General features: G+C 31.1%; 1 protein-coding gene across 1 annotated transcript; it reads left to right on the top strand.

Moving 5' to 3' along the window:
* Positions 1 to 10093: 10093 nt before the first annotated feature.
* LOC105776093 (rust resistance kinase Lr10) lies at positions 10094 to 13853 on the top strand. The gene is made up of 3 exons (XM_052629753.1): positions 10094 to 11105; positions 11921 to 11982; positions 12548 to 13853. Exons 1-3 carry the CDS (start codon positions 10294 to 10296, stop codon positions 13627 to 13629), a joined length of 1956 nt encoding a protein of 651 aa, XP_052485713.1. The 5' UTR covers positions 10094 to 10293; the 3' UTR covers positions 13630 to 13853.
* The last annotated feature ends 8591 nt before the right edge of the window (positions 13854 to 22444 follow it).

Below are 22444 nucleotides of genomic sequence, written 5' to 3' on the forward strand. Positions count from 1 at the left end.
AATCATCCAAAAGTGAATGGAAAAGTTAACTTTTTTAACTTTATTGATATAGGCGTACACGTGAATTGTCACATAGATAATATGCCAAGATTTAATTTATTTTAAAAATTTTAAAATTCAAAAAATATGAAATTATTTTAAAATTAAAAATTAAAATCATTAAAATTATTAAAAAATTATAAAAATCAAATTTTTTAATATTTTAAAAATTAATTAAATGTTGTCGTGTCATCCACTCGACAATTCACGTGCATGCCAAACGTTAACTTTTTTTTCATTTAGTTTGGGGTGATTTGACAAAAATGCAAGTTAAAGGGCTAAAAGGTGCGAGAAATTAAACGGAGGGCTAAAATAACTTTTATTTGTAATGTTGGAGGGCCAAAAAAAGATATGTTAAATTGACAAATTTTGACAGAAATTACAAATAACAATAATGATTGAACTAGAATATTTAAATTGAAAAAGTACGAGGAATTAAGTTTTAACTTTTAAATTATAAAGACTAAATCTCAAATTCTAATAAGTATAGGGACTAATAACAAATTTTAATATTTATTTATTTTATTTCTTTTGCTATGACAAATATATAAAAAACAAACGAAATATTACAAAACCAGCAAAAGCTAAAACACAAGGAAACAAACTTAGGTTCAAAACTACCAGAATATTCCATTCGTTCATAGTGAAACATGAAACTTGTAATATTTCTCACAATTCCAAAGCTTATAAATATATAAAAATGTTTAGTTGAGTTTGCATTTAATCTTTTTATACTCATCAACATGTTTGGGGTTATTGCTGTCGTCATTGGTATCATATTCTTTATTGTGCTTGGGTCTGTAATTGCATATGCAGATGGAACTAAGAAAGGTGATGAGCAAAAGGAAGATGGTGCCGAAAAGGAACCTGAAGATGCTACTAAAGTTAACGATATAGATGACGTTTTGGAAACCACCAAAGAAATTGCTGAAGCCACCATTGATCTTGCTGAAGCCATTGGTGATATTGATGGCGGTGAAACTGTAGAAGTTGGCGTGGAAGTCTGTTGTTTATTTTGTGCATGATACTTGCTTATGTATGTATTATGCAGATGATAATATGAAGTTCAAGGTATATATGAATGTTATAATAGTTTTAGCTCTTATATTCTCTACTTTCTTTTAGGTTGCTGCTGTAAAGATCCAAATAAACAAGCTTATTGAAATAAAAGCATACATCAACCACAAAGCAGAGATACAAAATTTGCAGGTGCCAAATTACAAATCTCAAAACCAAGAAAACACCTACATAAAGACAAACTGGCACACCTCTTATGTTTGCTTCAAATACACTCGAAATGCTGTTCAAATTGCTCAAGCTCCTTGGAGTTCAATGGACCAACATCTTCACCAAGAAGGATTGGTTGAGATCATTGAAAAACAATGAACTCTTAACTTTCAGTTTCATTACGTTTTTTTGACATTAAAGGCAAATTAGGCAGCCACCAAGCCATAAACATCCTCTCCGCCAACGTATCCACGAAAGCATTAGCCATCCAAGTAGTCTTGCCCCTTTGTCAGGCAGTCTCACACCTTGGAACTCTCTCGATGCCTCAGTCGATTCCTAATTAGCCTCTCTATTAGGTAGTTCTGTCCTCAAAACACTTGCTTCAGCTTCTGTCATCTCCTAACTCGAACCGTTTCTCTCTTTTTTGGTACATCTTGTTTGCAAGAGTTTTCTGCTTTTACTTGCCCACATTGTGACTTGCCTCGATTGAGATTTCCTTGATCCTCGTATTTGGGCTTTGACACACTCACATTGAACATTGGGTTAACCTTAAGTCTCGTTGTTAACTCTGGTTTGTGAGCCTTTTGGCTTATTCGCTTCAGAACTCTGAAAGGACTCCTATGTCATTACCAAGCCAACAAGTCAGAATGAAAAACATTACCAAAGTGTTTAAAATGTATGTTACTCGTTGCATTTACTTGTCTCAGCTACCCAGTTTGTATTGTCAATTTTGTCCCAAAACCTGATGCACAACCCACCTCTCTCTTAGGTAATAGCTCCACTGATAACTCAACAAGCTTTATATCAGTTTGTCGCCCCTCTAGCATTTTCAAGGGGGTCTTCGTATCACTCCTCCGATCAATCGAGTCAATATTATTTCCTTAATAAACATTCTCAGCTAGTTGGATTGCCGAAAATACCTTCGTTTTGCTCCTCATGTCTCGACTTACCGGCACTGTACATTGTTATTGTCGAGTATCCAGGTTGCATATACAGTCGGCAAAATGAACCAAAAGAGTATTAATTTTGTGAAGAAAATTTAAGCCAAGAATAAAGTTGTAAGCATCCAAGTGAATTACCTCAAAATCTTCCTTATCTTTACTTTGACCGATATGTAGTTCAACTTCTTTTGTTACTCCAATAGTTGGGACTTCTTTGAAATTAACATTTGGAACCTTTTTGAATTAATAGTTGGAGCCTTTTAAAAAAAATATTAATTTTCAGATCTGTATTTAAAAAGTAGAATAAAATTGAGTTAATGAGTCGGTTAACGATGCCCAAAATGGACACCTCATTAATTATGTTTTGTCACAAATCTCGTAATTAAAGATTTTGTAATAAAAGGAAACATCTTTAATATGAAATTTTTATTTTATTTTTGTTTTGAGTGAATCAGGTTTTGAAAAAAAATATGTATATATAACAAATAACATAAGTATTTAATATCTTCCTCCATCTCTCAAACCAATGAAATATAATAATTTTAAATTACTTTTTGATTCACTTAATTTTAAGAAGAATATTCTATGATTAAATATAATCGATGAAATTTCTCGAAAAAAAAATCAAGTTAATTCCCCATGTAACAACCATTAGCCAATATAAGAGGGAGAGATGCAAAAGCAGAATGATTGGGGATATCAATCTTCTCGTGGAAGATTAAAATTCGTAGGCAATATGAATCGGCGAGCACCGAGTGTCAATGTCGTCGAGGATTATTAAAATCATCAATTGGAATTACCGTGGGCTAAAGCATCCGGTGAAGATGCAAGATCCCCATGTAGCTTTCATTATTGAGACATGTTCTTTTTACCACTGTAAGTTTGGAACCTGCTCTAAAAATTGAAGTACATTGTTTGATATAAGTAAATACACCTTGGGCTGGAAAAAAATGCGTGGTATTGTGCTTGAGATGGTTTAAGGAATTGGTTACTTACGTTAAGTTTCATGCAAATTTTGTTGGACAAAACACGTTAGCAAATAATATAAATTGATTATAAATAAACATATATAAAATCAAATATGAATAGAATTATTTATAGTTAATTTATCAAATACGAAAATCAAATAAATCCACAATAAACAGTTGAAATAAAGGAGAATCGAGATTTTACGAAACGTTAAGACTCGTGAAACACAATTTCTTTAAGACAGATTCGACTACTCCTACAATACTTGGAGTAACGTTGGTCGAAAGTCTCTCAGGATACAACAACAGCAGTGATCAAAGTAGTAGCACCTCTACCACAATCAATCGAACAAACAAAACCTTTTTCTATCACCGGAATAATTAGAAAAACACGAAATATGAAAAAAAAAGGAGATTTTTTAGAACAAAAAAATTTTGACAAGATAAATTCTTAGAGAGTATGAGTGTGTAAAAAACCCTTCAGAATCATGGCCATTTATAGGCATGGAGAGTGTTGGAATTATGGAAAAATTATCCCTAAAATCTGCCATTAAATCAAAATATTTAAATAGATTTATTGGAATCAAATCAAAAAATTATCCCTAAAATTTGCCATTTCATGTCGCCCACATCATGTAACACCCTTAAACTTGTTCCTGCAATGGATACGGGTTACAGAGCATTACCAGAATATATAGATCAAATACAAACATTTCATATTATTTAACATTCATGTCAGAAATTATTCATAAAGTCCCTTTTATGAGCCCTCGAGGCACAAAACATACATTAGAAACAAGTCAAAACTAACTGGGTACTCAGAGAATTTTTCGTGAAATTCCAAAATTTTTCCAAGGTGCAACGGACACACGCCCGTGTGGTCAGGCCGTGTGACACGCTCGTAACCCAGGTCGTGTGGGTATTCAAAATAGGGACACACGGTCGTGTCCCATCCTGTGTCCATACCCGTGTAACTCTCTGACTTTGGTCACACGGCCAAGTCACACGCCCGTGTGCTAGGCCGTGTGTAGGTGCAAGGGTCACACGGCCAAGCCACACGCTCATGTGCCAGGCCATGTGAAAAATATTGAGCATTCTATTTTGAATTTTAATGATGCAGGGGACACACGACCAGATCACATGCCCATGTGCTAGGCCGTGTACCACACACGGTTGAGACACACACCCGTGTCTTTGCCCGTGTGGACAAAATAGAGTTATTTCCTAGCCATATTTCTCACCCAAACTTGTCTTTTACCTACAATAACACTTAAACACATTTCTAAACCAATATAAAACATTTGAATCAAGTCATAATCAAGTCTTATTCATATCATATCATCATATATAAACAACTCAAACCATGTTATCATTTTGCCTATTAATTAACCATTAATCAATTATACCAAAATACATATCAACTATGATAAGACTATGAACTTATAGATATATCAAAATGTATCAAACATAAGTCATTCAAATGGTTATTCACAACAAAATATTTACATGCCATCAATGGTCAAATTAACCTATACATGCCATTATACCAAAGTTGATTTAATAAATATACCGAAAAAGAGTGATTGATAGTGTGATGTGGCTCCGGTTAGTTTCCAACCTTAACGAGTTTCTGGGTTACTATAAAACAGATGAAATAAAATAGAGTAAGCATTTAATGCTTAGTAAGTTCGTATAACAGGAATTTAACTTACCAGTTAATTCACATTTTAGGTAAGCAAATAAACTTGCTCAAACCAATTTGGTCAACTGCCTAGCACATATCCTCATCAAACATGTTAGTCATGTAATTCACATAAATACCAAGAAACATGAATGAGCTCATTAATATTCAGTTTCCACATACATGTATTTATCACTTCAAGTGTTCATGAGCGTGTACATTTCATATCTTTGTACTTAAGTATTTCTCATAGTAATTCATCTTGAATTCACATCATCTCATATCAAAACTTTACCCGTTGAATCATTTAAAATATCGATGGATACAAGAGTAGTACACATGAAGTGTACAAAACTATAAACCGTTAATTCCTATTCGGGAATGCTCATACGAGTACATAAACGGGAAGCTCTCTTCTCGAGCCATATAACGGGAAGCTCATGTGAGCTGTATAATGGGAAGCTTATTCGGGCTGTATAATGGGAACCTCATAAGAGTCATATTCAGGAAGCTCATGCGAGCCAATAAATGGGTAGCTCCGAAGAGTCATTTATCGGGAAGTTTCGGATAGCCATATATCGAGAAGTTCAAACGAGTCATATCGGGAAGCTTCGGAGAGCCATTAATCAGGAAGCTCACAAAGAGCCTTTAATCGGGACGCTCATAAGAGCTGTGGTGTGTCTATAACACATGCAGAATCACATAAGAACCATATAACGAGAAGCTTGAGAGGGTCATATATTGGGATGCTCATGAGATCTAATAATGGGATGCTCTTTCGAGTTGTGGTGTGTCTGCAACATATGCCGGACCACAACCAATTCGGGAACCTTGTATCCATCAAATCTCATTTATCCAAACAAGACTTATTATTTATCGGGCATTGTCGGATATGTGATTAGTTTCATACATATATGACATTTATACAATTCAAATGTACAACATTAAGTTCAAACATATAAATATATATAATTTAGTTACACGAACTTACATTGACAAGTGTTCGTTGATTTGTTGTCTATTAATCCGACACTCTCTTTTCCTTGATCTAATTCCGTATTTTGTCTATCTGGATCTATACGAGTAAATTTAACTCAATTTTATACAATTCATATTCAATTCAATCCAATTCACATCTTAGACAAAATTACCATTTTGCCCCTACACTTTTAATTAATGACGATTTCGTCCTTAGGCTCAGAAAATGAAAATAATGCAATTTAACCCTTATTCCAAGCCTAACCGATTTTTACATATAACAATAACAGCCCATGTATTTCATAAAATTCAAAATTTTTCCATGAATTTTACATCTTTACAGTTTAGTCCCTAAATCACAATTTCATCAAAATTCCCTTAACAAAAGTTGTTTATCTATCAACAACCTTTCATTTTCTACCATAAAATTTCATAATTCATGCATATTCATCCATGGCAAAACTTTAGTAGTTTGATAACTTTACAAATTAATCCTCGAGATAGCTAAATTAAGCTATTACGATCACGAAAATATAAAAATTATTAAAAACGGGACAAGAATACATATCTAATTAAGCAAAATAAGTTGGCTTGACCTTAGGTTTCCATGGCTAGGGTTTTTATGTTTTAATATTGGGAAAGATGATGAAAATGATGATATTTTCATTATTTTATCATTTATTATTTTTACTTTCCAATTTCATTCTTTTCTTTATTTAATTTTCCAAGGATGAACCATCATAATTATCTAATAACTCATCTTAATGGTTTATTTTTCATATAAGGACCTCCAATTTTGAATTTTATAGCTATTTGATACCTCTGACTACTAGAACTCAACTTTTGCATTTTATGCAATTTGGTCCTTTATCAATTAATCATGTAATCAGTAAAATTTTCTTAACGAAATTTTTATACGATATTTCTATCATAATTCAAACCATAAAATAATATTAAAATAATTTTTCTTTTCTGACTTAAATTTGTGGTCCCAAAATCACTGTTCCAATTTCACTAAAAACAAGCTATTATACATCATGCGAGTGGTGCAGCCCAACCCTATTGGGTTTGGACCTACACCCCTAGCACATGAGGCAAGATTACAAGCTTAGTCATTCAATCACTCTTTAAGAGAGTTCACATATATAAACACATCTCACACATGGTATTTAACTAATATGAGATCTAAGCCTTTTATTTTTCCTCAACAATATTTCCAAGTAGCTTACTTTGAGCATCAATCTCTCATTCATCACTCAACCATTTTGAGCATATGGTATATTGTTGTAAAGGTCTCATGGAGTAGAATATGAAATCATAAAATTATGATTTTACTCTCCACTTTTACCTATTGAGAATATGCCTCAAAGTTCCCATAAAATGCAATTTTCCAACAAATTTTACATTTTGATATCAAGTCACACAAAAATCTTGGAGGAATTTCAAACAAAGTTGATATTTATAGTATTGGAATGTTAGTGATGGAAATGGTAGCAAGGACAGAATTTGAATGCGTTTGTCGGTCACACTATTCAAATATATTTTGTCATGAATTTATAATCCATTGGATCAAGAAGATGACAAGGAGTTGAGAGACATTTCTGATGATGAAAAAGTAATGGTAAGAAAGATGATAATAACAATCTTTTGGTGTATATAATTACCAACCTTTGATTGTCCTTTAATGAAGTCTTGAAAATGTTTGAAATTGATGTTGAATTCCTTGAAATGCCTCTTAAACCATTTCAAAAACTTTCACTTGAAACATCAATGGAGGTTCGTGTGGTTGTGAGTACTCTTATGATGAGCCAAATACTATTTTTGCCCCTCATATATACTAGTACCTTGTTATGTGCATGGATATGTATTTAAAAATAAATGTTGTTTTGATTAGTTGAAGCACTTAGTCTTCTTCACATAGTTGAATTTGACTAGTCAGATAAGGTTTGCTTTGATTAGTCAAAACCTAAATTTATTTTTTATTAAATATTCAAACAAAAAATTTTCATCTCAAATTCAAGTTTTGCAAATGAAGCATAAATCCAAATGAAACCAAAAGATTTTCAAATGTTGCTTTCGACGTATTGGACTGGGATATTCCATCCTCGACGAAGGTTAATTGCTAAATCTTTTTGGTCAAATTCTTTTTTTAGTCCTTATATATTCAATAACTTATGGATTTAATCTTTATATTTTAATTAGGTTAACTTTCTGTCCATTTTCTTTTTTAAAAATTGATCAATTTTAGTCCCTATATTTTTAGAATTAGGACACTCCAACAGCATCCGTGATCTACTGAGGTGGGTAATTGTTGAAGCATCAATAAATTTCTGATGAGTTTCGAGGGCTAACAACACTTGTTGACGCCATAGAAGGTCATTAAAGACATCAAGAACAATATTAATTTTCTTGGTAGAGAACAATCGGTTGTCCACAGCTCCTTCAGCAAGATCGATAAGATTGCCTCGAGTTTCAGAAACACATGGCGGATCCATGATCGATGGCTGTTGTGCCATGCTAAGATACAGCTAAAATATCATGTTTGGCTACTAAGAAAGTAAAATACATGAGAGAAAGAATCAAGAATTTGTATTCATCATACTTGAGAATATGAGACTGACAGACTTACAATTTATAGAACTTGAGCTGCACAACTAACTATTGTTATAAGCTAAACAACAACTAGTAATTACAATCTAACTAACCAACTGATCAATTGACTTAACAGTCAAGCTAACAGACTAGCTAACAGTTGATAGAACTTGAGCTGCACAACTGCACAACCAAATTATGGCAAAATTTTTCAATGTCTTCGAAGATGTTCATCATCCTTTATTCCTTTTTTACATCTTTTGTTCTTTCAGCATTTGTTCCTTTTTTACATATTTCGAAGATTTGCTTTGATTTACTAGGGCAGAATAATTGATATATAATGTACTCAAAAAATAATCAAATTCGTTGCATCATCATTCCTAATACTCTTTTTATTTTCGTTTGTTGAGGGTCGATCAATTTCTTCGAAAGAAGTCTTTCGAGATGTTGTATGTTGAGAGAGAGGATTTTGAGCTCTCTTAACATTCCTTAATCCATGCATTGCTAGTTGTGTAACCAAAGACTGCAGTTCTTCACAGTGTGGAAATCTTACCATTAGGTACCCATTTCGATTAAAAATTAAAACTTGAAGATGGATTAATCAAAACCTAAATTCAATTTTTATTAAATATTCAAACAAAAAAATTAAATTTAAATTTAAAATTTTTATCTCAAATTCAAGTTTGCAAATGAAGCATAAATCCGAGTAAAACCAAAAGAATTTCGAATGTGGCTTGTGACGTATTGGTCAAATTCTTTTGCTAGTCCTATATATTCAATAAGTTATGGATCTAATCTTTATACTTTAATTAGGTCAAATTTTTGTCCGTTTTCTTTTCAAATTGATCAATTTTAGTACCTATCTTTTAGAATTTTAAATTTTAATCTTGACTTGGTAACAGTTAAATTGTCCAATATTTTTCAAATTGATCAATTTAGACCCTATACTTTTAGAATTTTTAATTTTAATCTTGACTTGGTAACAATTAAATTGTCCATTTTCTTTTCAAATTAATCAATTTTAGTCTCTGTGTTTTAAAATTTTAAAACTTAATCTTAACTTGGTAACACTTAAATTTGTTTAATTAAAATCGACTACTAGTCTTATAATATTTGTGAAATTATATATTAAGTCTATGTTATCTAATTTGATCATTCTTAATCCTTATATTTTTAGAAATTTCAAATTCTAATTTTAATGCAACATTAAATGACTTGTTTTTAATAATATGAAGAAATAGCAAGCTGTCATGATATTATACATGTTATAATATATTTGCTATATAAGATTTTGAAAATATTAGCTTAATTTATTGAATTTAAGAACTATCATTTCGTCAAGATTGAAATTTTAAATTTTGAAAATTACAAAAACTAAAATGGCCACAAGATTGAAACTTTAAATTTTGAAAAGTTCAAAACTAAAATTATACTAAAATAATCAAATTTAAGTACAAAGACTAAATCCACAAGTTAATGCATAATTTAGAGATTAATAGTAGAATTTAACCGATACTTTTTTATGAATGCGCCTAATAATTGTTGTTCTCTATATTAAGTTACAAAATGATAAAGAGGAAAGGATATGAGGGTTGTGGCTATCAGCCTCTTCAATGTTTTTGTCTTTTAAAGAAGACTTGCATTGTCTTGGTTGTCTGTTATTATCGTTTATGAAAAGTCTTGCCCTCTTGAGGAATTTCTAGGAAGGAAAAAAAAGTAATAAACCTGTTATTCCAGTTAAAGCTCACATTCGTCAAAGTTTTCTGTCCTCGTTAATGCTTCTTCTCATCTTGAGATATTCTCTACATATTTCCCTGATTTAGTTAGAAGCTTCACTGTTGCTCTTCTTCTCTACCAAATTATTAGCATGTCATATTTAAAAGTAAAACTCTCATTGTTTGGTCACCTAATGCTCACTTTTGTTTTATTTCTGATTCTATTCCCCGGTGCTTCTGTTGCTAGGCATCCTTTTAACCAGGACTGCGGCTCTACTTTCTGTGGGAATTTGAATATCAGTTTTCCATTCCGATTAAAAAACCAACCTCCCCAGTGTGGTTGCCATGACCTGGAACTTGAGTGTGAGAATAACAACCACACCTCTTTGGTCTTGAGAGAAGGAAAATTCTCTGTCCAAAATATTTTTTACGAAAATGAAACAATCCAAGTGGTGGATTCAAGCCTGGACAAGAATGATTGCAACTCCCTTCCTCTCAGTTCAGTGTATTTCAATTATTCAGATGGATATTATATTTTTTCTCCTCATTATTATACTCCTCCTCATTGGAGTTATTTTTTTTCTCATCTTTATTATACTTATTATTATAATACTGATTATCTTAGTACTTATCATTATAATACTTATTCCTCTTATAATAATAAAAGAGAGTCACAGCCTAGCATTATGAATGTTGTGAATTGCACGAAACTTATAAGATCATCTCAATATATCGATGCCTCTCGTTGTACCACCAAATCCAATACCTCTTCCCCTCCAACTTCTTTTTTCTATTTTTTAGATGAAAATACAGTGCTAAATCTCAATCAAGCTTGCACAGTGGAAGCGGTGGTTCCAATTATGGTTAAGAATATATCAGGCATGTCTACGTTGGCTATCTACAACAAGCTATCTGAGGGTTTTTACCTTTCATGGAATTACCGCCGGAGCGACAGAGTTAATCTGTAAGTTTCTACTAGTATTTAAGTTACAAACCCTTGGGTTGAGTATGATCAGCTTTCTTATTTTCTCAGCTAAAGTAAAATATATAACTAAAATCCGAAAAGGGTAGATCTAACCCAAACGGATAGAAAAGTATTGTGACAAAAACACCTTAATTCAACCCAATCTCCAAAGTGAAAGTAAAAAATAGATGAGCATTGAATTTTTTGGCTCAGACCAACTGCATCTGCTTTCTTTTTCCTCTATTTTTGAGTTTTTGTTTAATTTGTTTGTGTTTCCTCTGCAATTAACACTAAAATATAAAAATTACAGAGAGTTTGTGTGATAAGTTAATAAGACACTAAGATATACTTCTCTAATAAAACTAGTCTTATGCATTTCCGCTGAAATAAAAATAAAAAAAGTATTCATATTAAATATATAAAAAAGCCTTGAAATAAATAAAGAAGAAGAATAGAAAAGAATAATGGATAAAACTGAAAAAATAATTACATTCAGAGGAGTAAAAATAAAAATAAAAATAAAAGTGCGTTACTAAATAAATAAATCTTTTATTTTTTTCAAAAATTATACCACGTACATCATAAAGTAAATCGTCAACTAAATAGGAAATTGAAACGAGAAAAAATAAATTAAATAAAATAACTAAAATGTAACGACTTTGAAACATTTAAAATGCCTAATGAATAGAGTCTTTGAATGTATATATCTTTTCATAAGATACCATTATATAACATAAAACATTCTTAAAATTTGTGATTTTAATATGAAATACATGTTAATAAAATTTGATTCAGTACTCTACTGGATACTGCAGATGGGATTATGTAATTTCTGACATTTTGTCTTCGATCATCGGTAACGGAATAGTTATAATAGGTACGCATACGGTCTCACTTTTATATATACCAAACATTAGACTTTGTTCCGTTTTAAAAATTATTTTTATTTTCATTTTCATATTCAGAAAAAATATTTTAATTGAAAAATAGATTTGGTAAATAAAATAAAATAAATATTTTAATAATAAAAACATGAAAATACGTTTAGTAATTTTTTCTAATACGTTTAGTAATTTTTTCTAACATAAAAAAATTTATATTTCTATGAGTTCAAATCACGATACACATTTAAGATTAGAAAAACCCTTGGCTAAAAAATTAAAATCCATTGTTCTCATATTTTAATTTTGCAAAAATATTTTAGTAAAAACAATAAAAATATTTTTATATTTTTAAGTTTCATATATTTTTATTTTTATTTTTCAGAAATTTCAAAGTTCAATATTTTTCATTTTCTAAAAAAAGAAAATAAAAATAGCACAGTTTTTAAACTAAATGCAACTTTAGATTTTCCTCTGCCAAAATAAAATTTATTTTTAGAATGTAGATAATACGTTGATTTCACAATGCACTGATGTTTTCTAATATGTTTTTCTTGAAAGGTATTTCCATCATACTGAGGCCCTTCTTTGGGATACCTTGTTTGCTTGTGCTTGTAATCTATAAATGGAGCAGAAGACATTTATCCATGGATGATAAGATTGAAGAGTTCCTTCAAAGCCACAATCTAGCTCCAATTAGATACTCTTTCAAACAAGTTAAAAAAATGACTAAAAATTTTAAAGATAAATTAGGTGAAGGGGGTTATGGTTCGGTGTTTAAAGGAAAGCTTTGTAGTGGACATCATGTGGCAATAAAATTGTTGTGCACATCAAAGGGTAAAGGCGAAGATTTCATAAATGAAGTTGCTTCTATCGGAAGAATTCATCATGCTAATGTGACCAAACTTATTGGATTTTGTGTGGAGGGATCAAAACAAGCTCTTGTGTATGATTTCATGTCAAATGGATCGTTAGATAAAATCATATTTTCTGAAGAAAAAAGGAACACTTTAGGTTGGAAAAAACTATTTGATATTGTGCTTGGGGTTGCTCAAGGAATCGACTACTTGCATCAAGGATGTGACATGCAAATTTTACATTTTGATATCAAGCCACACAACATTCTTTTGGACGAGAACTTTAACCCAAAAGTTTCAGATTTTGGTCTTGCTAAGTTGTACTCAGTAGATGATAACATTGTCTCTCTCACTGCAGCACGAGGAACAATAGGGTATATTGCTCCTGAATTGGTTTACAAAAATCTTGGAGGCATTTCATATAAAGCTGATGTTTATAGTTTTGGAATGTTGGTGCTAGAAATGGTAGGAAGGAGAAAGAATTTGAATGCATTTGCCAACCACACTAGCCAAATATATTTTCCATCTTGGATTTATGACCGGTTAGATCAAGGAGAGGACATGGAGCTGGGAGATATTTCTGATGATGAAAAAGTAATGATAAGGAAGATGATAATAACAGCCTTTTGGTGTATACAATTATTGCCTTCTGATCGTCCTTCGATGAATAAAGTGTTAAAGATGCTTGAATCCAATGTCGAACTCCTTGAGATGCCTCCAAAGCCATTTCATCAACTTCCTCTTGAAACATCAACGGACATTCATAGCTGTGAGAACTCTAATTAATGACGAGGAAAGTGGGTCATTGGATGTTGTTACTATAACCAGTTTTAATGTCGTTTAAGATTGGAAACATTTCCTGACATTATCTTACCTTTGTAGCTTTATATAATTTTTTCCTTTCGTATGTATTAGTATCTTGTGTGTGTATTGCATATGTACATAAATTATTTAAAAATAAATGTTGTTTTGATTTTAAATAAATAATATTGAAGTGATACTTTGTAGGATTCTTGAGCTCCTTCACAACATAAGTGTCTTTATGAATTGATTCAAAAGGAGGGTTGAAATAGATAGGAAATAAGGGAAAACTAAACAGAGGAGAAAAAATATATGATATAGTGATCAGTTGAAGCACTTAGTCTTCTTCACATAGCTGAATTTGACTACTCAAAATGATTGATGTATAATATACCAAACTTGTGAGCTTATGATTTCTGTTCTCCATAATCATCCCGGCCCCTTACAGTTTTACTTAGCATGCCAAAAATAGAGCCTCAATTGTCTCTTTTTTTTTTCCCCCTTAAGAAGAATTGACTTGTATTGACTTAGTGGGTCATAATAGTGGGGTTGGCAACCACGTCTCCTCTTTTTTTTTTGAAGAAATAATTTACGAATTTTATTGGTTAAATTTGGTTTTTGGTCTTTATATTATTTTTTATATTTTAATTTGGTTACTTTTAACCTCTATGTTTTTCGAACTTAAGAGTGCAGTCATTGCAAAATGGTAGTTGTTAAATTCATTAAGTTCTACTAATTTCAAATTTTGGCATGGCAAACATATTTCTACATGTGTATTGCAATGTTAACTTATTATTTGTACAAATTACTCACTAAAAACCTAGTTAATAGATTTAATTCTTGTCATTTGCTTCAAGATTGAAATGTCAAAATTCAAAAAGTATCGGGATTGAAATTTATGGACTACAAATACAATTTTACAAATAGTGAAAATTAATAGCAGAATTCAACTAACCAAATTTAACTACTACCTTTCGGTTAGTGTTAAAATTTCAAAATTTAAAAAGTACATAGAGTAAAATTTGTTGAGGCAAGTTTTGGAAGCAATAACTCAAGCAATGACTGTAATGCCCAATTTTTACCCGGCCCATAATAACCAATAAAAGTCCAGTTTTTTTTTTTACAAACCCAATTAATAAACCCAAATTACATCAGGAAGCCCTAACCACAAATAGAAACCCTAGCCTAACTCGAAGTGGCCCATTTTCTTGAAGCATCCAGAAACCCCTAGGGTTTCTGGAACGATTTGCGCCACAGCCAAGCCAGGCTCCTCCCCGCGCACATATCGGCCTCCCCCACGTGCGTCTCGCCTCCAGCTGTACCTGTAGCAACAAACAACCAACGACAACAGCAAAATAAAGGGAAAAACGAGTAACAAACGGAAAAAGGGGATTTTGTATTTTTATTTATTATTATTCCGACTATTTAAGGCCATTGGAGAAATCTGTAAAAGGGGGATTTTTTCAGAAAGAAAGACAGAAAAAAGATTGAAAATAGAAAAAACCAAGAGAAAAGAAAAGTTTGAATAAAAGGTGATTTTTTGTGTTCATCGTTTTTTATGTTTTTATTTTTATGCATAAAATAAAAGGAAGAGAAGGAAGAAAGCTTACCTTTGCACTCGGATATGCTCTAACGGGGTTCAAAAACCCAACTCGGTGAGCATCCGACCACCGATTGCGATGGAGCCGCGGTGGAAGGATGGTGACGCTGCGGCGGCTCAGGAAAAGTTAAAAACCCTAGTAGAGAAAGCTAGGGTTGTTTTGTTTTTTTATAAAAATGGCAGAAAGTTATAACAGGCATGAAACAACGTCGTTTAGGGCCTGTTTTAGTGGCCCTAAAACGGCGCCATATAAGGCCATACCCGCCTATGTGACCCGACCCGCCTAAGGATTCGCATTTTTTCGTTGGTGGGGATATTTGAGCAATCGATCCCTCCACTTTTGTGTCGCTTTCAATGCAGTTTTTTCACATATTTCCAATTTTGGCCACATAATTTTTCTCCTGTTTTAATTTGGTCCCTAGACCAAGCACATGCGCTTCACTGGAACGACGCCGTTTGATTAGCGAGGGAATATTTCCCCTTTTGGTCCTCTTCCTTTCGCGCGCGTTATGATTTAGTCCTTTTTGTGTTTTCCATTTTTTAATTCGGTCCTAAAACTTTGTTCATTTTCAATTTAATCCTCTATTTTTATTTTAGTTATTTTATTATTAAATTAAATATTTTAATATTATTAATACTATTATATGGCATCATTAACCTTGTATTATTATTTATTATTATTATTTCTTCGTTTATACCTTTTAATTCCAGAATTTTGTTATATACATATATATATATATACATACATTCGTTTTTTAATATATATATACATACTTACACATGCTTTATAATCCTTATACATATTTTTCTTATATCTTATAATTTTAAAATATATAAATACATGCATGCATTTTTGTAATATGTATATACGAACATTTTTAGTGTTGTAAATATATATATATATGTATATATACACATACTTTTTTATACTTCTATATTTCATAATTTTTACGTACACATATATAAACATACTTACTTACATATATTTTGTTTCATAATTTTAAAATATGTATACCTACATATATTCTTCATATTTTTATGTACATACACATACACATACATATATATATTATATTTTTATAATTTTTTTAATTTCCTTTATTGTTCAGTTGTTGTGCACGATGATTTTTTTTATGCCCATTTTTCATAATACAGAGGTGAGTTGAGCCTCGGGTCACGCTGATGTATTTTTAAATTTCGCTTTTTCAAAAATCAACTCATAATCTGAGGTGAGTTGAGCCTCGGGTCACTGAGGTATTTTTAATTTAATTTCTGTTTTTTCAAAAATCAACTCATAATCTGAGGTGAGTTGAGCCTCGGGTCACTGTTGAGGTATTTTTTAATTTAATTTCTTTTTTCAAAAAATCAACTCATAATCTGAGAGGTGAGTTGAGCCTCGGGTCACACTGAGGTATTTTTAATTTCTGTCTTTTTTTAAATCAACTCATAATACAGAGGTGAATTGAGCCTCGGGTCACACTGAGGTATTTTTAATTTATGTCTTTTTTTAAAATCAACTCATATACAAAGGTGAGTTGAGCTTTGGTCACGCCGAGCTATTTTCAATTTCTGTTTTTCAAATAAAAAGAAAATTTTTGGATAGTCGAACAAAATTCAGTGCTTTAAAGTCTTTGCTCTATCCCTGTTTCACAGCGATGAGCAAAGAGGGGCAGCTGTAAGCACTAAATTTTGTCCGGGTTTTGTCGTGTTTATATATATATTTAAAAAATATATATATATATATAAAAATAAAAAATACAAAAAATAAAAAAATATATTTTGACCCCCCTAAACTTTTTAAAATTGCATTTTAACCCCTAAATTTTCCTAAAATTACATTTTGACCCATAAACTTTTTGAAATTACATTTTGACCCATAAACTTATTCGAAATTTGTTTCGGCCCCAAAACTTTTGCTGCATTTACAAATTGGTCCTTCTGTCAGAAAATCCCCAATAATCCGGCGGATTTCGTGCACCTGCCCCACGATTTCCGGCCGCCAGCCTAGGGCATGGCCTTCCCCACCTGCTACCTGCAAAAAAGAAGCAAAATCAACTATAAAAAGGAGTTTAAACTCCAAAAATGGACCCCCCACCCACGAATCTCCAAAAAAAAATTTCAAAGAGAAAAAAAAAAGCTTCAAAAATAAGAAAAAAGGGGAGAGAAAGGTCCGGTGGAGTCGACGGTGGCAGCTCGAACGGCGGCATGAAAGAAGCGACGGTGTGCGGGCTCGGTTTTGAAGAAGAAGGAAGAAGAAGAAGAAGAAAGAAAGAGAGAAGAAGAAGGAAGAGGGAAAAAAAAAGAAAAAAAAAATTAAATCGGGCTGACCCGACCCGAATTCGGCCCGACCTAGCTGACCCGCAACCCGACCCAGTGAGCCCAATAATTAGGCCCAAAGCAGCCCAAAAAAAAACCAAAAAAAAAAGAAAAGAGAGAAAAGCAAAAAAAAAAAGAGCAGGCCACTTATTAGCAAGCCAAGCAGGCCAGCCAGCTAGCAGGCCAGGCCCAAAGCAGCAGCAGACCAAGCGGACCCCCCAGGCCCAGTGCAGCAGCAGCCCAGCAGCCCCCAAGCCTAGCAGCAGCCCAACAGGCCAGCCCAATCCAGAAAAAAAAAAGAAAAAAGAAAAAGAGAGGAAAAAAGAAAAAAAAGTAAAAGAAAAAAAGGGGTTTTAATTTGTGTAACCCGTTCGGCGAAGCTCGTATTTCGGACATTATCGGTAATTTTATTTATTTCATTTTTAATTAAATGCATGTATTTTTATGCCATTTCGTTTTAATATTATTGGTATTTTTATGCACTTTTATATTTTTGTATTTATGTTTTTAATTTAATTTAATTTAATTTAATTTTAAATAATTTTAATAAATAAGACAATGAATCGATTTAACATTAAATCGTTGATTTCATCGCTATGTTGGGTGAATATCACCGGTTTATGTTAAATACGATACGTCCTTTTAAAAATTGTAAATATTCAAAAAAATTCGTGTTTTCGAAAAAAATTCTCGTGTTTCGAAATTTTCGTTTTTCAAAAAAAATTTCTCGTGTTTCGTATTTTATCAAAAATTTTATGATTTCAAAAACAAATTTTGTGTTTTTAAAAATTTTCGTGTTTCAAAAAGAAAATTCGTGTTTTCAAAAAAAAATCTCGTGTTTCAAAATTTTTGTGTTTTTTTAAAAAAAATCGTGTTTCTAAAATTCTTGTATTTAAAAAAAAATTGTGTTTTCAAAAAAAGAAAAAGTTGTTGTGCTTTAAAATTCTCGTGTTTCAATCGGGTCACGACTAATATTAAATTGAATTCGTATTTTTGAAAATGAGGACAATGCGCGTTTAACGAGATACCAATTTTGGGCGTCACGAGGGTGCTAATACCTTCCTCGCGCGTAACCGACTCCCGAACCCTAATTTTCTCTGGATTTTTACGTGGACCTAAAATTACCTTTTTTTTAGAAAAGTTTAAAAATAAATTTTTCTTCTAAAAAGAAAATTTTGTAGGTGTCCGATCACACCTAGAAAAAAGATCGGTGGCGACTCCTTTTTTCAAATAAAATTGAGATTCAGTTTTCAAATTTACAAAATTACATCGACTAGCGCCCGTGCCAAAATTTTTAGGTCGCTACAATACACATACTTTTTTTATACTTCTATATTTCATATTTTTTACATACACATATATAAACATACTTACTTACATATATTTTTGTTTCATAATTTTAAAATATGTATACCTACATATATTCTTCATATTTTTATGTACATACACATACATATATATTATATTTTATAAATTTTTTAATTTCCTTTATTGTTCAGTTGTTGTGCACGATGATTTTTTTATGCCCATTTTAAAAAAATATTTTAATTCGATCTGTTTATCTACTTATTGTCTTACATAGTTGATTCGTCTCTTTATTTATCTTTTATTTACTGTCACTCGTGCCATTTATGCTTATATCGTATTTATCATTGTTTTGTTATGCATACCAATAATGTAATTTATTTTCTCATTTTTACTACGACATCGTGTATCATTTTTTTACTTGATATATTAAAATTTATTTTTAATAAATAGCATTTCGTATTTTGTTATTCGGAAAAGTTGTATCCTAACTTACGGGGTATCAATTTTCCTGATAAATCCAAATATACGAATCTTTTCAAACAAATTTTTACGATCTTGGGATTTTGACAAAAGATCATGTTCTAACTTGTGGGACACGATTTCTTTTCTAAACCCGAGATAATTGAACATCTCTCAAATAAACAAATCTTTCAACATTTATTCTCGAATCGAGAATTTAAAGACATTGTGTCCTAACTTACAGGATATAATTATCTTCTCTATTAACGTGAAATATGCTATTTTCTTGAAAATTTTTAGCATTTTAATAAAGGATCGTATTTTGAATCTTTTCAAAGTTTTCAATTCTCAACACTAAGACACTAATAAATCAACTAGGTACCCATTTTGGGCGTTACGAGGGTGCTAACCCTTCCTCGTACGTAACTGACTCTCGAACCCGTTTTCCTAAAATTCGTAGACCAAAATCGTTGTTTTAATAAAATCAAATCGTTTATTAAAAGCAACCACTTTTCAAGGTGACCCGATCACACCTTATCCAAAAAGGATTGGTGGCAACTCCCATGTTCGTTTTCATTTTTCAAAACCTAAGTCGATCCCGTTTTCACAAAAAAATGGTTTCGACAATGACCATTGCACAAGTTTTATAACTTGCCTTATTTATTGGCATGTTTGACCAAAATATCTTGATTATTTTCTTGCATCTATTTTGAAGATATTTGTGTAAATAATCTCATATTTATTATTGAAGAAGAGATTGAATCAAGCAAATTTACTTTCCAAAAATTTTTATGTGATCTATTTATTTTATATACTAATATATGCACTTTTTTAAAAAAAAAAAATAATTAGTTTTTATAAAGGATTGAAATGGTGCCGTTTTGGGCCTTAATCCCGATGGCCAAACGCAGCGTCGTTCAAGTGACCCGTAGCGTCGACGGACGATCTTAGGATCTGCGTGTTTTCACGTTAATGGTTTAATTACGCCTTTAGTCCTTCCACTTTTTCAGCCTACTTCAATTTAGTACCTTTTCTTTTTCTTTTTAATTTTATCACCTAATCTTACTTTATTTTCAATTTGGTCCTTGGACCATTCGAGGAGACGAACGCCTGAAACAGTGACGTTTTCGATGATCTGAAACCTGACTTGGTTTCCAGATAGGATCCGCGTGTTTAATTACTGTCCTGATCCTTCTGATTTTAAACGGTTTACAATTTGGTCCTGTTTCTAGTTTCTTTTATTTTTATCCTACGGTTTTGGTTTTGTTACTTTTTAATCATTAGTAGCTTTTTTTATTACTTATAATTTATACTCCCTAATATCGTTTTGATTTCAATTTGATACTTGATTTATTTAACTTCAATCCCTTTTTTGCAAACTGTTTTATTCATTAGTTTATTTATTTCATTTATTTATTAGTTCTTCAACCTTATTTAATAATTAAAGTTCATTTATTTATATTCTTTTATATACTTTTATATTTTATTACAAATTGTATCCATAATTTCATTCATGCTTTAACTTGGTTTTATTTTCCATATTTTATAAATTATCTTCCTTATATTTAATTATGTATTGGTTTCTTTGTCTTTATTATTTTTTATTGGCATTGTCATTTATGTGCATACGTTGTTGCTATTATCATTATTATTATTTATTTTATTTATATTTTGATTGTTGATATTAATGCTAAAATAGTGTACATTATATGATTCTCGTAAATTATTTTTATTATTATATTCATTATTGTCATTTATTAATGCGACATTTCATTCATGTATCATTTTAAATAGTACACATTTTCACTTAAATTTGTAAAAAATAAAAATTTGAAAATAAAGACAATATTTCGTATTTTGGAATTCGAAAAGTCGTTCCCTAACTTACGGGTTTCGGTTTTCTCGATAAATTTGAATACACGAACCCTTTCAAACATAATTTTTTAAATTATCTCGGGAATTGAAAAAAGATCGTGTTTTAACTTACGGAATATGATTTATTTTCTAAAACCGAGATAATCAAATATCTTAAAAAATAAATAAAACTTTCGGTGTTTGTTCTCGTTTCGGGATTTAAGATATTGTGTCCTAAATCACGGAATATAATTGTTTTTCTTGATTGACGTGAAATACGCTCTTTTTAAAAAAAATTCAATTAAGCGATTTTAACAAAAGGATCGTATTTTAAATCTCTTCAAAATTTACAATTTTCGACATTAAGACATTAATCAATCAATTAGGTACCAATTTTGGGCGTTACGAGGGTGCTATTCCTTCCTCATACGTAATTGACTCTCGAACCCTTTTTTTTTTCTTCTGAATTTCGTAGACCAAAATTGTTTTAATAAATCAAATCATTACGAGGTGACCTGATCATACATCATAAAAACGATCAGTGGCAACTCCCATTTTCATTTTCAAAATAAAAAGTCGACCTTTTCACAAAAAATAGTTTCGACAATTCATTTTAATAATATTTTTTTAAAAATAATTGATATCGAAGACCATGACTAATTGTTACGTAAAACAATACAATTCATGTGCCAAAAGAAAAATATTAGAGGAGGCACCAAAAAAATTCAGAAGAATTTTATTCGTTTACTTTGATTTTTCAAAGTTTCATTTACCCTGAACAAAACGTTTCAATGCTTTTATATTTCCTTGATTTTTAAAACCTTTCTTTACGTATTAAACTTGACTTGTCTTAAACGTCATTCATTGTAGTTGGGGTAATTAAGATGATTGAGATTTGTCTGCGAACATGTGGTCTAAAATTATTAAATTTGTTATCAATTTAGAAATAATTTCATTTTGGGTTACCAAATAAATTTTGATGTGGCCAACGAAATTAAATTACATTTTTAATGAGAGTTAAAATATAAATTACTCCTTAATACTTTTAAAATTTTAAAATTAAGTTTAAGTCTGATTCTTTTATCGGAAATCTGGTCTTATTTAAAGATATTGAATGCTGATGTAAATTTATTAATATAATTACAGCTTAAAAGTTACTTGGTTTGATTCTATATATATAAAACAAGAAAGAAATCAAGAATGTCACTGTTCATCAGCTATATATATTCTTCCTCTGTTATTTAAGTACAAAGATTAAACTCA

This window comes from Gossypium raimondii, chromosome 1 (assembly GCF_025698545.1).
Source record: "Gossypium raimondii isolate GPD5lz chromosome 1, ASM2569854v1, whole genome shotgun sequence".
NCBI classification, from domain to species: domain Eukaryota; kingdom Viridiplantae; phylum Streptophyta; class Magnoliopsida; order Malvales; family Malvaceae; genus Gossypium; species Gossypium raimondii.

Excerpts from the sequence above, each read along its gene's own strand:
- LOC105776093 (XM_052629753.1), top strand. The coding sequence starts at position 10,294 with ATGTCATATTTAAAAGTAAAACTCTCATTGTTTGGTCACCTAATGCTC. Across the intron at positions 11,106-11,920 it reads CGGAGCGACAGAGTTAATCT|ATGGGATTATGTAATTTCTG; the intron begins GTAAGTTTCTAC and ends TGGATACTGCAG. Across the intron at positions 11,983-12,547 it reads TAACGGAATAGTTATAATAG|GTATTTCCATCATACTGAGG; the intron begins GTACGCATACGG and ends TTTTCTTGAAAG.